The 17,547-nt window shown below is 38.9% G+C and overlaps 1 protein-coding gene across 1 annotated transcript in view; it reads right to left on the bottom strand.

Annotated features, from left to right (window-relative positions):
• Positions 1-17,547, bottom strand: part of PLD1 (phospholipase D1) — a 192,017-nt gene that overhangs the window by 88,351 nt on the left and 86,119 nt on the right. The window contains exon 12 of the mRNA XM_040621604.1: positions 4,988-5,069. Coding sequence (XP_040477538.1) covers positions 4,988-5,069 — 82 coding nt within the window. The remainder of the gene's footprint in view (positions 1-4,987; positions 5,070-17,547) is intronic.

Below are 17,547 nucleotides of genomic sequence, written 5' to 3'. Positions count from 1 at the left end.
GAAATCCTGCTTCTCAGGCTTATGAAATTACTACTCTTGAAGGACAGTAGTTACAATTTAGAAACTGGCCTAAATCTTATAGTTTGCCATTTACCTGCATAACTAATGGATTTTTGAAATAATAGAGATGTTAACACTAATGGATTACATTACTACCCCTCATCTATTAATACCTGACATTTTCTTCCATACTTTGTCTTTTCTCCTGGAAATAAATTAACTCCAAAGGAAACAGGATAGAGACTTTTAAATCTTTTTAGCTTATACACAAAGGACTAATAAGGAAGTAATTGAAGAAAACAGTTCATTTTAGGTAGTCTGATTTACAATTATTTACTTACATCCATATAATAAACGGTTAACTAGTGACAAGATTTCTATGATAATAAAGCAATAAATTCCTCTTTTTTTGTCAAGGTATTACAACACTATCATAAACTCTAAACTACAAAGGGCAAAGGAAAAATGTTTCTGGACAATGAAGGCATTTGCCAGGTCATAATAGTGCAGACTTACACAATATGTGGGAAATACTTGTGTAAAATGAAAGGCACATTAGAAAAGAAAAAAGGACTGATGTTAATTCTGTAATTTAAGAAATACACATTTGAAGCATCCAATGTTTTACCAATGCCTTTTCATGACCCTAAGGGAAAATACTTTTTGCTTAGAGAGGAAGAAGAAAAGTACTAATACGGCAAGTAGAAAAGTGGATGGCTTGGAGTGGGCTATGTGATGCCATGTTTCTTATCTCTGCTGAAGTCATGTAACCCAAAGCTTAGCAGAATATACTTCATGGTGTAAACACAGAATAAACTTCATGAAACCTGAGTTTTAAAAGATGAAAGTTCTATCCTCTTTTCTAATTAGTTTTGAATCAAGTAGAGCAGACATACTACTAGATACAGTAGGAATTTTTAGGAGCTTTTTATATACAAAATACATGTAAAGACAATAAAAAATAAGATTTTTTTATAGTTGAAGTCAAAGAGACTCTTTTGAGCCAATTTTTTCCTCTAATTACTCAAGGTACTATGGTCAAGATATTTTCTAAATGCAGCCAAGTTTGTCCACTTCTTCAAGATAGCTTAACGTATGCATCCCCAGGAAAATCCTAATTTTATCATTTGTCAAAGATTTTCCCAGGGGGCATGATATTTCGGGAAAATGAAAAGTAAAGGACAAAAAGAAATCATATCCTCGTCACTCAAATGTAAGCAATGTGAAAGAGCACAAATGTTCCTATGGCTTTTTTTTTTTTTTGAACCCAGTTCTATTTGAAGCACAGTTCTCAAGGTGGAAGACACATTCTTCCCTTCCCAGACATGCCCCCCAGCCCACCACTTTGATAAGATACTGTTTGATCTTTCTGGGTGAAGACGTGATTATTTGTCTCATTTGACAAACCTGAATATCTTCCCTCCTAACGATCACTGACTGCAACTCTAGAATGTATCCTGTGGTCTAGGACAGAAAGAAATTGCCTGACAACAAAATCCCACCGGAGCACCTATACCCTTTTCTGTAAGTCTGCAGGTTGCTGCACTTGAAGATTCTTTTGGTGCAGGTCCCATCAGCAATATCACAGGTTTCTAAGGTTGAAATATACACATTGGATACAGGAATACAGTTGCCATAACTATGATGCAGCTTAGCTCCTGGGGCAGGGGCAGTAAATGCAGACCTGTGGGAAACACTGGGATGTTGACTTGAGTTGTAATCAGCCTGTAAGCCAAGGTTGCCTTATACTATTTTATTTTATTTTATTTTATTTTTTAAAATATTTAATTTGTTTATTTGACAGAGAGAGAAAGAGAGAGCACAAGCAGAGGGAGTGGAAGGCAGAGGGAGAGAGAGAAACAGGCTCCCCTCTGATGCGGGACTCAATCCCAGAACCCTGGGATCATGACCTGAGCCAAAGGCAGACGCTTAACCAACGGAGCCACCCAGGTACCTGCCTTATACTATTTTAAATGATAACACTGTTTAACAAAAGGCCAAAGAAATAGGAAAATATCAACTTGGCTATCACCAGAGAAACAAAATATTGTATTTCTTCCCTAAAAACATATCTTGGCTATGACACAAAGACACTAAATTCCTCCTCTCAAATCAACACAATGAGATAGAAGGAAAAAGCCTTTATTTTAATCAGCCTTGTGGACCTCTGGGGCCCATTAATGTAAGAATAAATGTTATTTTCAAGCCAGTACTTTGTGAAGGTAGTGGGTTTCAGAAACTAAATTATTTATGTGAAATTGTTTATCAGCATAGAAGATGTCAATTTAGAATGATCTGGGAGGTGTAGCGAGATGAAGGAAGAGCAATTCTGCCAAATGTACCATAGAAAATTAACATTTTAGAGTATTATTATTTCCTTAGGAAATTTTTAAAATCATTATGTACAATTTAAAAATTTCAAGTTTCCTGAAGCAGATGAAATTGAAAGGAAGCACGATTTTCATGCAATAATATTTACTTGGCCATGGTGTTCACCTAGGACCTCACCAGGGTTCGTGGGCCATCAAAGCAAAGAAAACCCATGCTAGTGATAGAAAAGTAACCTGGCCAGTATCTGAAGGGGGAAGTAAACACAGGAGAGTTACCATGACGTGGAGGGCTAGGCCTGCAGGTTCTGAGCCCTGCGCAGGCATTTGGAGCTTTCTGGAGTTTACTCAGATGTCCCGTAGGCACCTCACACTCAAGTCAGCTAGAATTTAGCTCCTTGAGCCTGAGTTCTCCCCACGTCCTCCCCCTGCCAGATTCACTTTCCTCACACACCATCTTGATCAGATCACCCCTCCTCCCCCAGGCTCCGTTCCCCAGTAGTTCACCATTTTCTTCCATAAAGTCCAAACCACGGACGTGGCTCACAAGCGTCCACATCTGGCTAGAACTGCCTTTCCTGCTTAAGCCCCCCTCCTACTTAAGCTAACACTCCGGTGTAATCAACCTTGTCACTCTACCATCACTGACAAAGCCCTCAGAGTCCCTGTCTCCAGAATGTTTCTGCACCACATTTTCTACACCTAGAAGCCTCCTCCTTTCGTTTCAAACTTTTTTGCCCATTCTAAATGCCCTAAATTCCTCATATTGAGAGGGGCTTCTCCACTAGAGCTACTCAGTGGTCTCCCTCCTGCCTCTGAATCTTAGCACTGCCTCTGTATCCAGTTGACTCTTGTGTAGATAGAGTTTTAAGCTCTTTCAGGTCAGGAATCATGTGTTTTATTTATGTACATCCCCATATGATAAGCCAGGTGCCCTGCACATAGTAGGCACTCAACAAATACATGTTGATTGAAACCTACAGCAGTGAAGTGTTGGATAGGTACCATGAAAAGAGGATTTACTAGTATGGTTGACAATTGCTAGGCAAGACTGGAACAACTTAACTAAAATGGAATCTTGAAGACAGATGGGAAAGATGTCATATCACAGAGAGAAACATGGAGAAAGTTCTAGCCCATTCAATATATAGAAAGAAGTTTGGTAAGGCTAGATCTGACCCAGGACATGAGTCCTTTAGCAAGCCCTGCATGGGCAGGGATGGAATCCTATTCACACATATGGTATCTTTAGTAATTAGTGTAGTACTTGGCTCATAGGAGACACTCAATAACTGTATGCTAAATTATTTAAGGAATACGCAAATAATGCTTTTCAGGACCAGAATTTCCAATATTGTGAACGGAATTCTGTTGAGACAATGAATTAGACTAGGCACGAAAATGACGCTGTTTGGCAGTACATATGTCTGAAATAAAGCTTATCAGCTTTTTCCATCAACATTAGCAGTGAGGTCTTACTGTATCTATGGATACCTTCAGAAATCTCAAGGTGAAGGCACGCGGAAAAGACATTGAAAGAAGGGAGATGCGTGAGTGGGGAAAGGAATAGGGGAATGTGGAGAATGGGAAAGAAGAAACGAGTCACAACTTTAAGAAACAGAAAGATGCTACCCCCAATTACCCAGGATCTACAAATCATGCTAGCATGTTTAAGGATAGAATAAAAAAGATTAAGACAATTGCAAGAAATAGTAAAAAGGCCCACACTTCCTAATTTGACACGATTAATAATAGATCCAGATCTATTCTTTTTTTTTTTTTTTAAAGGTTTTATTTATTTATTTATTTGACAGAGAGACAGCCAGCAAGAAAGGGAACACAAGCAGGGGGAGTGGGAGAGGAAGAAGCAGGCTCATAGCAGAGGAGCCCGATGTGGGGCTCGATCCCACAATGCCGAGATCACGCCCTGAGCCGAAGGCAGACGCCCAACCGCTGTGCCACCCAGGCGCCCCTAGATCTACTCTAATTCAACTCTATTTAACCTGGTTGAGAGACAGCTACCTAATAACACTCATTAGAAATATGGATGTAAAGTAGCTATTGGTGAGCCCATACTGCTTCAGTTACGGACTTTTTATACCAAAAAGAATACATTGGCGCTCACCCAGAATCTACAGGGTCAACTGGAGAGGAAACAATTTCCCATTTTTACTATGAACTGTCCCCAAACTGGAACCAAAGCAACAGCCGATTCTTAATGTCCTTCCTCTCTGATACTCTTCGACATTAGTTTGGCCCCATCCGACTGAAACCATTCTCCTCATGACCTTATCTTTTGCTCAAATGCAGAATAATGAATAGAATAAAATGCTACATTTCATTTCACCCTTTATTATTCAATAATAAAATCTTGTTACAATTTTTTTTACTTATAAAATTAACTGCCTATCACTGATTAAAAATCAGAAATTAGAGTTCCTAATATAATCCATGCTGTGAATTAGGCCAAAATATTTACGTAGTCAAGAGTAACAGGAAAAAAACCAGAATGAAGTAAACCTGAAAACAAGTATTCTACTTTGGGTCAAACTCTACAGAAAAAAGTTGTACTTATATATGGAAGACTTTGAAAGAGAAAAGACATTTCAGAGACAACAAACATTTAAAAAATTACACCAGCATATGTTTGGAATACGTACTGCTTTTCGCTTGAGAATGCAGTCCAACCTCCAACGATTTCCTTCAACCACCGGGCGTTTCAGGAAGATTTCTGGACTCAACCTGAAACCAAAAAACCAAGATTTTAAGAAACTAAAACAAAATAAAAAGTTCCGATTGTGTCATAGGAAACAAAGGCAGTTTTAGCCCAAGTGCCATCATGCACCTGCAGTGTGGCGGGTCAGAGCCCTGCTCTGAGGTCACGTACAGCTTCACCTGGAAACAAGAGCCGCGAGCCAGAAAAAAAGAAAAAAAAGAAAAAAAATCAATCTGGATTTCTCTCTTTCTCTCACATGCAAATATATACACATATGCAGATGCTGTTGCCAGCCCAGCCAACAGCCATTCTCCAGCTTCTTTCTTTGGTGGGAACCTAAATCTACCTCCCACTCTACCATGTGAATATTCTAAAGACTTGCTTCCCCAGCCTCCCGCGCACCTAGAGCACAAGGTGACCCAATCCTGGATGGAAAGACATACGAGAAAGCACACATGGGGTGAATGGGGAAGCTTTTCCTTTTTGAGCTCTTACACACACACACACACACACACACACACACACACAAAGCGGCTGTAGGACAGATGTTGCATGGGGATAGGATGTTGAGACAGGGATAGCCATGTTGAAATTCTAAGGGGAAGACCAGAACCCTGAAATCACTAGACCATCTCAACAACTTTAGGACTGCCTAACTTGGATTTCTTATTAAATGAGACAGCCACATTTAGTTGAGCTTTCTGTTAATTCAAGCCAAGAGTATTCTGATAGATATAAACACGGACTTCCTATACCAGCAAGCAGTGTCCCCAGGACCCCAGGGCTTTCTGAGCCGGGAAGAAGGCAGGTTTGTGGGGAGATGAAATTTTTCCAATGTAAGAAGGGATCCCTGGATTCTTCTCTTTTGTGCCACAGGCAGCTAAGAGTACAGTACAGTCACTTTTTCCCTTGGGGTTGAGTTTCTTTTTGTTTTTGTTTTGTTTTTTTTTTAAAGATTTCATTTATCCATTTGTCAGAGAGAGAGAGAGAAAAAGAGCCCAAGCAGGGGGAACAGCAGCCAGAGGGAGAAGCAGGGAGCCCAACGTGGGGCTTGATCCCAGGACCCGAGGATCATGAGCTGAGCCGAAGGCAGACACTTAACCAACCAAGCCACCCAGGCATCCCTCTTGGGGTTGAGTTCTAAAGTCGGTGTCTGAGTTAAATCTGCATGTGATATAACTCCTATAATGAGGAAAAACAAAAAATGAACAATAAAGAAAACTTTGGGGTTCCTGGGTGGCTCAGTTGGTTAAAGTGTCCGACTTTTGATTCTGGCTCAGCTCATGATTTCAGGGCCGTGAGATCAAGCCCTGCCTAGGGCTCTGTGGTCAGTGGGGACTGTGCTTGAGATTCTCTCTCTCTCCCTCTGCCCCTCCTTCCTGATCTCTCTCTCTCTAAAATAAATAAATCTTTAAAAAAAAAAGAAAAGAAAAAGAAAAGAAAGTAAAGAAGACCTTATTTGCTGAAATGCCAGACCCAAAGGAGCAGGAGTAGACAGCACAGGATTAAAGCCGTGTAGAATTCTAGACTGGAATACTGCCTTGCCAGTGAGTCTTCCTAGCATGTGAAACCAACAAGGTTTTAAGGAGCGAAAGAAATTTTTAAAATCTTTTTATGCTCTATTTCATTCAGTTAAAGAAAAATAAAACCCCAATGATAAAGTAATTAAAGGAAACCCATACTGTAGAACATAAATAAGAAAATAGACAAATAGTGGGGTGTATGCGGTATAAATACTTGCATATGTAATTTAGAGTACGAAAGGAATACAAAGGTAATCTATGCCCAAACAAAGAAACAAAAATGCAGCAATTGATAGCAAAAGATCTAAAATGAATTAAAAAGAGGTCTGTTTCAGGTAGAAAAGTGCATTGCTGTGGAGCACAATGCTTGTTCCCTGAAGGTGAGAGATATCCAATAACATATAGATACTTGCAATTTTTTAAAAGGATTGATTTATTTATTTTAGAGAGAGAGAGAGAGCTGTAGCAGGGGGAGGTGCGACGGGAGAGGGAAAGAATCCTATAACAGACTCCTGCTGAGCGCAGAGCCCCATGCAGGGCTCGATCTTACAACCCTGAGATCATGACCTGAGCTGAAATCAAGGGTCGGATGCCCAACTGACTGAGCCACTCACGTGCCCCTTGTAACCTTTTGATGTATACATTAATTGTCAACTCAGAGATCTTCCATTTGGGGGTCACTTTTAATGCTATACTCTGCAATTAAGTCTTTATTATTCTTTAATCTATAAGCGTTGTGTACACTGTGTGCAGAACATTTTATTAGATACTTTGGAGGATCTTAACATAGCTCTCGAGGAACCCTTAGTTTTGAGGATAATGCATAAAAAGATAAAAGACCAAAATTCATGCTTAAAACAAAGTATAAACAATGGTCTCCCTGGCAAGGAGAAAGTAGCTATTTGAGTATGACTCACAAGCATCATTATGTCAGCATCTTCACTAAGCAACTATTAGATAAGCAAAGCTCACAAGAATTGTATAATAACTACATTTCATTGAATCTAGGACATTAATAATTGTAAGATGCATCATTACTATTTGTACTGCTGAGAAAGAAAAACATGACAAGTATAGCTGTGAGACGATCTGGAGTGTAATATGCATCCTGATTTCAGAGATGGAAACATGCACCTCTACAGAAATGTTCCTCTCAGAAGATTTTATAGCTTCCAATGCTGCTAAGAGAAAGACCAAGTTTCAAACCAGTGATCAGAGCTTCCATCTTAAGAATAAGAAAAGAGAGGGGCATCTGGCTGACTCAGTTGGAAGAGCATGTGATTCTTGATCTCGGGATCATGAGTTCGAGCCCCACATTGGGTGTAGGGATTACGAAAATAAATAAATAAATAAATAAATAAATAAATAAATAAATAAATAAATAAATACTTCTAAAAAAAGAATAAGAAAAGAGAACAAATTAAACCTGAAATAAGAAGGAAGAGAATAATAGACAAGAATACAACTCAATGCAATCTAAAACAGAAAAATAATATGGAAAACTCAATGAAACTGGGGCACCTGGGTGGCTCAGTGCCTGCCTTTGCAGCTCAGGTCCTGTCCTAGGGTCCTGGGATGGAGCCCTGAGTTGTGCCCCCTGCTCAGCAGGGAGTCTGCTCCTCCCTCTCCCTCTGCCCTGGCTGTGTGCTCTCTCAAATACATAAATAAATAAAATCTTAAAAAAAAAAAAAAAACTCCATGAAACCTAGAGCTAGCTCTTTGAAAAGACTGATAAAACTGACAAACTTCTAGCTAGATTAAAAAAAGAAAAAAGAGAGTTTCACAATGAGATTCCTCATGTCAGTGGAATCAGGTAGCATTTGTTCTTCTGTGTCTCGCTTATTTCACTTAGTATAATGTGCTCCATTATGCATTATATTTCCATGTTATATAACATATTTCCACCTTATATAACATTATATTTCCATGTTATTGCAAATGGCAGGTTTCCTTCTTTCTTAAGGCTGAACAATATTGCATTGAATGTAAATACAACACTTTCTTTATCCATCATCCCTCAATGGACATTTAGGTTGCTTCCATGTCTTGGCTATTTTGAAAAATGCTGTAATAAACATGACAATGCATATACTTCTTTAAGACCTTGATTTCAGGGGTGCCTGGGTGGCTCAGTCGTTGAGCGTCTGCCTTCGGCTCAGGTCATGATCCCAGGGTCCTGGGATCGAGCCCCGCATCGGGCTCCATGCTCGGTGGGAAGTCTGCTTCTCCCTCTCCCACCACCCCTGCTTGTGTTCCCTCTCTCACTGTGTCTCTCTCTGTCAAATAAATAAAATCTTAAAAAAAAAAAAAGACCTTGATTTCAGTTCCTCTGGTTATATGTCCAGAAGTGGGATTGCTGGATCATATGGTAATTTTATTTTTAATGTTTTGAGAAACCTCCATTCTGTTCTCCATAGTGGCTGCACCAATGTATATTCCCACCAACAAGGGCTGCATCTATACTCTGCAATTAAGTCTTTATCACCCTTTATTTAATCCACCAGCACTGTGAACCCTGTATGCAGAGCATTCTATTAGGTATTTTGGAGGATCTTAAAATAGCTCTCAAGAGGCCCTCAATTTTGAGGATAACGCATTAAAAAGATAAAAGACTGATATTCGTAAGTGGTGGTTACCAGGCCTAGGGAGAGGAGGAAACAAAGTCTTGGTCAAAGGGTACAAAGTTTCCGTTATGTAAGAAAATAAGCCCTAGAGATCCACTGTACAGCATAGTGCCTATAGTTAACGATGCTATATTGCATACTTAAACATTTGCTAAGAGGATAGATCTTATGTTAAGTGTTCTTATTACAAAAGCTAAAAATAAATAAAGAAGATGGGAGGAAACTTTCGGAGGTGATTGATATGTTTTATGGCACTGATTATGGTGATGGTTTCACAGGTGGATGCTTATCTCCAAACTCACCAAGTTGTATATATTAAATATATACAGCTCTTTCTGTATGGCAATCATACATCAATAAAGGGTATGCTTTTTAAAAAGGTGAGTAAAATGCATGGCCATTGAAAATATATAACATATTCTCAGATGGAGAAATATGTAATTTTATATATGCTGATATTTCATGTTTAAAAAAGAAATGTATGTGTATATACAAGGATTAGAAGATAAAAAAATAAAAATTTTCTTAACTTAGTAAAAAAAAGAAAAAGGAAAAGCATGAGTTATCGATATAAAAAAATGAATGAAAGAAAATCACTACAGGGCCTGCAGACATTAAAATGATATTAAATCAATAATAAGGAAATACTATAGGGGCGCCTGGGTGGCACAGTGGTTAAGCGTCTGCCTTCAGCTCAGGCTGTTGATCCCGGCATTGTGGGATCGAGCCCCACATCAGGCTCCTCCACTATGAGCCTGCTTCTTCCTCTCCCACTCCCCCTGCTTGTGCTCCCTCTCTCGCTGGCTGTCTCTATCTCTGTCAAATAAATAAATAAAATCTTTAAAAAAAAAAGGAAATATTATAAATAATCTTATATGAATATGATAATTTAGAAAAACCAACAATGTCCTTGAAAGAAATGAGTTACCAAGACAGAAGTAAAAAGAAATTGAAACTTTAGTCCTATGTCTATTAAAAACTGAATTCAGAATTTAAAAAACACCAGAACTTATAAAAAGGATAATAGATCACAACAAAGTGAGGTTATCCTAAGAATGCAAGGTTGCTTTAAAAGCTGAAAATCCATCAATACAATTCACCACATTAACAGGGAAAAAAATGATCAATTCAATAAATGCAGAAAAAAGTTTTGACAAAATTCAATACCATTCATAACAAAAACTCTCAAATTATAGGTACAGGCAGAAAGGAATTTCCTCAAAATAATAAAAGGCACCTATAAGAAATCTAACTAAAGCATAATACAACGAGCTGAATGCTGATTTCTCCCAACACTGAGAACAAGGCATAGATGTTCATTCTTATCACTGCTGTTCAGCACTTTACTGATGGTCCCAGCCAAAGCAATAAGGGAATAACATAAAATGGAAGGTATACAAATTAGGAAGGGAAAAGTAAAATGGCCATTATTCACACATCACATGATCATCTATGGAGAAAATCCTAAGGCATCTACAATAAAGCTACTAGCACCAATAAGTGAACTAAGCAAAGTTGCAGTATGTAAGATCGATATAAAAAATCAATTGTATTTCTATACACCAGCAGTGAAAAACTGGAACATAAATTTTAAAAAACACCATTTACAGTAATACTAAGAAATATAAATTACTTGGTGATAAATAACAAAATATGGGCAAGAACTGTACAATAGCAACCCCTTATCCGTGGGGTTTGCATTCCAAAACTCCCAGTGGATGCCTGAAACTGCCGATAGTACCAAATCATATACACTTATCTTGCATATACCATGTTGTCTTCCTACACGCATGTCAATGATAAAGTTTAATTTATAAATTAGGGACAGAAGATTAACAACAATACTAATAAAATAGAGCAATTATAACAATAATTGTAATAAAACTGTAATAAAAAACAAAATAAATAAATTAACTTGTAAATAAAACTGTAATTTATTTTACGCGAATGTGGTCTCTCTCTCCCAAAACATCTTATTGTACTGTACTCACCCTTCTTCTTGTGATAATGGGAGATGATAAAATGCCTACATGATAAGATAAAGTGAGGTGAATGATGTAGGCATTGTGATGTAGCATTAGGCAGACTACTACTCATCTTCTGACAACAGGTCAGAAGGAGGATCACCTGCTTCCAGACTGTGGCTGACCTTGACTAACTGACTCTGCAGAAGCAAAACCACACATAAAGGGTACTATTGTGTGTAGAAAGTACAAAACATTGATGAAAAAAAAAATTAAGATCTAAATAAATGGAGAGATATGCGGTGTTCATGAATTCAGGAAGAACAGAGCTTGATGTACCATCTAACCAATGGGGACTTTACCATTGTTTTCCCATATGATTCATCATCCTGAAGGGAGAACCCAGTAACAGGCATTGGTACAGGCAGAGAGAACTCAGGTAAAAGTCCTCTGTTTCAGGCTTGAGGAGAAAGAATGGGATCTTCTGGCAGTGATGGGGTGGCAGCATGGGCTCACCGGCACCAGAAACACTGAGGGATTGGAACTTTCCTCTCCACATAGAAGAACTGTGGTTTCTAGAGGACAATGTAAGTATCCATTGCTTGGCTCTAGACACAAGTATCATTGCAGAAAGCATGTAGCAGAGCAGGGAAAATAAAGCCCCACTTTTCTAGTTAGAGGACTGAAAAAAAAAAAAGAAAAAGAAAAAACAAACTACAGGAAACCCAAAAGTGGTGGAGAGGTCACGGAGAAAGCAGAGTTCAGGAAAGCAACCCTATAAAGTAGTTTATCAACTTCTAGCTCACTCCCAAGTTGCCCTTGCATGGATTTGATCCTAAACATTATAACAAAGTTTGAGAACTGAACTAAGAATTAGACCACTGCCAAGGGATGAAAAAGTATTCACCATGCAAATGGAAGAAAAAAAGAAAAAAAAAAAGCCAGGGTAGCAATCCTTATATTACACAAAATAGACTTTAAAACCAAGACTATAACAAGAAACAAAGAAGGGCATTACATGTCAATAAAGGGATCAATTCCAATACTGGAGCACCAATCTGAATTGGTAATCAAAAATCTGCTAAGAAATGAATGTCCAGGACCAGAAGGATTCACAGATAAGCTTTATCAAACATTTAAAAAAGAGTTAATACCTATTCTCTTCAAACTATTCCAAAAATAGAAGAGGAAGGAAAGCTTCCAAATACATTCTATGAGACCAGCATTACCCTGATAGCAAAACCAGCAAAGATATCACTAAAAAAGAGAACTATAAGCCAATATCCCTAATTAACTTAGATGCAAAAATCCTCAACAAAATATTAACAAACCAAATCTAACAATATATTTAAAAAAAAATCATTCACCACAATCAAGTGGGACTTATTCCAAGGATGCAAGGATGGTTCAATATTAACAATCAATCATCATTATACAACATATTAACGAGAGAAAGGATAAAAACCATATGACCATTTCAATAGATGCAGGAAAGCATCTGACAAGATTCAACATCCATTCATGATAAAATCTGTCAATAAAGTAGGTTTTTAAACGTAACACACCTCAACACAATAAAGGCCATACATGAAAAACCCACAGCTAACATCACACTCAGTGGCAAAAAACTGAGAGCTTTTCCTCTAAGATCAGGAACAACATAAAGATGTCCACTCTTGCTACTTTTATTCAACATAGACTGGAACGCCTAGCCACAGCAATCAGACAAGAAAACGAAATAAGAGGCATCCAAATCACTAAAGAAGATGTAAAACATTCACCACTTGCTGATGACAAGATAGTAGATATAGAAAACCCTAAAGACTCCATAAAAAACTACTAGAACTGATACATGAATTCAGTAAACTCACAGGACACAAAATCAATGTATAGAAATCTGGTGCATTTCTATATACTAATAATGAAGCAGTAGAAAGAGAAATTAAGAAAACAATTCCTTTTACAATCATATCAAAAATAATAAAATACCTAGGAATAAACTTAACCAAAGAGCTGAAAGACTTGTGCTCAGAAAACTATAAAACATTGATAAAAGAAATTCACGATGACACAAAGAACTGGAAATACATACCATGCTCATGGATGGGAAGAACAAATATTGTTAAAAAGTCTATACTACCCAAAGATTTAATGTAATTTGTATCAAAATACCACCAGCATTTTTCACAGAGCTAGAACAATCCTAAAATTTGTATGGAACCGCAAAAGACCCCAAATAGCCAAGCAACACCAAAAAAGGAAAACAAAACTAGAGGTATCACAATTCCCAACTTCAAGTTATAAAGCCGTAGTAATCAAAGCAGTATAGTACTGGCACAAAAATAGACACACAGATCAAGAGAACAGAGTAGAAGAAGATCCAGAAATACACCCACAGTTATATGGCCAATTAATATCTGACAAAGCAGAAAAGAATATGGTATGGGAAAAAGTCTCTTCAACAAATGGTGTTGGGAAAACTGGACAGCTACATGCAAAAGAATGAAACTGTACCACTTTCTTATACCAAAATAAACTCACAATGGATTAAAGACCTAAATGTGAGACCCGAAACCATAAAAATCCTAGAAGAGAACACAGGCAGTAATTTCTTTAACATCGGCCCTAGCAACATTTTTCTAGATAGGTCTCCTGAGGCAAGGGAAATAAAAAACAAAAATAAACTATTGAGACTACTTCAAAATAAAAAGCTTCTGCACAGGGAAGAAGACCATCCACAAAACTAAAAGGCAACTGGTCTTAATCCACACCAGCAGGTGGAGCTGCAGTTAAAGTTTCCCAGTCCATTCTGGGAGTGGGAGCCCATCTTGCTCCAGGCTGAGGCCCTGCAGGAAGGTATGTGGTTTTATTTCAGGCTGATGCACCCAATCCAGGACTCATTCCAGATACAGATGCAATAGGTGTAACAGTTGTGCTAATTACATGCACCTATTAAGATCAAGAATTTATTAGAGTTGGCTATTATGTAAATAATGAATATACCGAGACAGAATTAAGGAAAAATCTGCCAGTAAAACCAGACTTTTCTAACATTCAAAGGAATATTTTGGTATCTAATCCTAGAGTCATGAGATTTCACATTATGTGGGAAGATAACACAGGAAAACTGGAAGATGTAGAGAGCAATAGTCCAAAATTACGATCGCTTCTTTCAACAGATGCATTACCTTCAGCATCAAAGGGATGATTCACATCAGAAAACTCACTAACTGGCATGTTAGAATCTCACATGACCTGCATGTGACCACCTGCCCTCCCTTCAGTACAAATTAAGCTATAAAAATACACAGAACTATTTCCGTGAAATTCCGTGAGAACACAGTCAAGACACCATTTAGAACTTCTTTAAAAAACATCCTGTAGAAAGTTTATAAGAAAACCAGTATTTGAGCAAATTGTGGAATATAAATACAACTATTTTTAAGTAAAAAACAAACAAACAACAAAACAAAACAAAAACCCTAAAAGGCATCCTACTATACTTGCAAATGACATATCTGATGATAAGGGGCTAGTATCTAAATACATAAAGAACTGATACAACTCAACACCCAAAAAACAAATAATCCAATTTAAAAATGGGCAGAAGACATGAACAGACATTTCGCCAAAGAAGACATCCAGATGGCCAACAGACACATGAAAGGATGCTCAACATCATTCATCATCAGGGAAATGCAAATCAAAACTATAATGAGATATTACCTCACCACGGTCAGAATGGCTAAAATCAAAAACACAAGAGATAACAAATGTCGGCAAGGATTTGGAGAAACAGAAACCCTCAAGCACTGTTGGTGGGAAAGCAAATTGGTGCAGCCACTGTGGAAAACACTATGGAGGTTTTTTCAAAAAGTTAAAAATAAAACTGCCCTACAATCTAGTAATCGCACTACTGGGTATTACCCAAAGAATACAAAAATACTAATTCAAAGGGATACCTGCACTCTTATGTTTATAACAGCATTATTTACAATAGATAAATTATGGAAGCAGCCCAAGTATCCACTGATAGATAAATGGATAAAGAAGAACTGGTACATGTTTGTGTGTGTGAATATTATTCAGCCATAAAAAAGAATGAAATCTTGCCATTTGCAACAACATGGATGGAGCTAGAGAGTATAATGCTAAGTGAAATAAGTCAGAGAAAGCTAACTATCATACAATCTCACTCATATGTTGAATTTGAAAAATAAAACAAATGAGCAAGGGAAAAAAAGAGAGACAAACCAAGAAACAGACTTTCATTCTTTTCTTCCTTCCTTCCTCCCTCCCTCCTTCCCTCCCTCCCTCCCNGAGAAAAAGAATCTTAAGCAGGCTCCATGTCCAGTGCAGAGCCCGACTCAGGGGTCGACCTCACAACCCTGAGATCATGACCTGAGCCAAAATCAAGAGTCAGATGCTTAACTGACTGAGCCACACAGGCATCCACCCCGGGTTTGTTTTTTTTTTAATTAATTAATTAGAGAGAGGGGGAGAAACAAGCAGGGGGAGGGGCAGAATCTCAAGCAGATGCCGCACCCCCTCCCCAAGCAAGGAGCCTGATGCAGGGCTTGATCCCATCACCCTGAGATCATGACCTGAGCCAAAATCAAGAGTCACATGCTTAACCCCTCAACCGACTGAGCTCCCTGGGCGCCTCCCAAGAAACAGACCCCTAACTATAGAGAACAAACTAACTGATGGTTACCAGAGGGGAACTGAGTAGGGGACTGGGTAAAATAGGTGTTAGGGATTCAAGAGTACACTTAGGATGAGCACTGAGTAATGCACAGAACTGTTGAATGACTATAGTGCACACCTGAAACTAATAGAACACTATTAACTCTACTGGAATTAAAATTTAAAATTTTTTAAAAATGAAAAATCTCTTTTTAAACATTCTTCAGTTTTACTAATCCTATCTATTTCTGACATGGTTAACGCAGAGGCTCAGGCGCTGGGGCAAACCCCACTTGCACCGCTACCCCTGATGGGCTGGATAAAGAACCAACTATGGCGAACCCTCAACACACTTGCTGCACACGTCCCTGCTGCCCAGGGGTAATCAGAACCACCACCACCAAGAGGTAATGGGAGCTAAGCCGCAGTCTCTGGATCTGCCCTAAGAGCAATTAGCCATTTGGCAATGGAGCTCGTAGCCACATCTTGGTGTCCAACCTCATTTTGGACATACTCCAATGAACACCGGCTAGTTAATTCACAGGTGACTTGAAATAGCACCAAGTACAGAAAAGGCATAAAACCAGTATTCTGGCTAATCCATATTAACTTGTGAAGAATGTTCAGTACTCTTTATATAGAAACTACCTCTTAGGACACCTTCAATACCCAACTGGAATTTACTCTTCACTTTAGTTTTTTGATAGTCTGGGCTGTTCAATGGGTCATTATCTCTTCTAACTTGACAGCCTACCTCAGAATTTACCTCTTCAGAAAATTTCTCCAAGCCAAATCTACCCAAATCTGATTGCTTATTTATTCAGTACCTCAAAACAGTTCAGTCTGTTCTTAAAGAATCTCAGATCTAAAAGGAACTGCAGGGGCGCCTGGGTGGCTCAGTCAGTTTAGTCTCCGACTTCGGCTCAGATCATGATCTCAGGGTCCTGGGACTGAGCCCCATGCTGGGCTCTGCACTCAGTGGGGAGGCTGCTTGTCTCTCTGCCCGTACCCCACTCATGCACACACTCTCTCTCACTCTGTCAAATAAATAAATAGAACCTTTAAAAATAAGTAAATTAAAGGAACTTCAGGCACCGTGCAGTGCAGCAGGCCCTCTCCGAGAGGCAGCTCCGTGACACAGGGGCTCCAGAGCAGACACGCCTGGGTCCCAGCCAGCACTGGCTTCTGCCAACTGCCTGACCGTGGGCAGTGTCCTTACCTACCTCATGCGTCTCACTTTTCACAACTATAACATAGCCTCTGGCACTTGTAACAATTTAACAAATGGTAGCTGCTATCGTCAATGTTACTTTGTGCCTTAGAAACCACTCGCCCCAAGTCTGTAAGAGTTAGGTCCCGAAGGTGGTCTGAGCAAAGACCCTCACCATTTCTCTCCTGGACTACAACAGTAGCTTGCCAAGTGGGCTCTACAACCAGTGTTTAATTCCTCTTCTGCCTTATTACCAGAATGATCCCTTTTAGAAAACAAATGTGACTGAACTCCCCAGGTTTAAAAATTGTCAGTGGTTTCCAGTGTTCACAGCAGTAAGTGCAAACTCCTCAGCAGCTCCCCCAGTGCCCTTCACAATTTCCCCCTGACGCATCTCTTCGCTGCCATCTCCACCCGCCATCCCCAAGGATGCCATGCGTCAGCCATCCACAGCCTCCACCCTCCCCCCGAGCTGCTGGGCACTCTCACACTTCTAT

Source organism: Ursus maritimus, unplaced genomic scaffold (assembly GCF_017311325.1).
Source record: "Ursus maritimus isolate PB19 unplaced genomic scaffold, ASM1731132v1 scaffold_4, whole genome shotgun sequence".
In the NCBI taxonomy this organism is placed as follows: Eukaryota; Metazoa; Chordata; class Mammalia; order Carnivora; family Ursidae; genus Ursus; species Ursus maritimus.
This window is presented reverse-complemented; position numbering and strand designations above follow the sequence as displayed.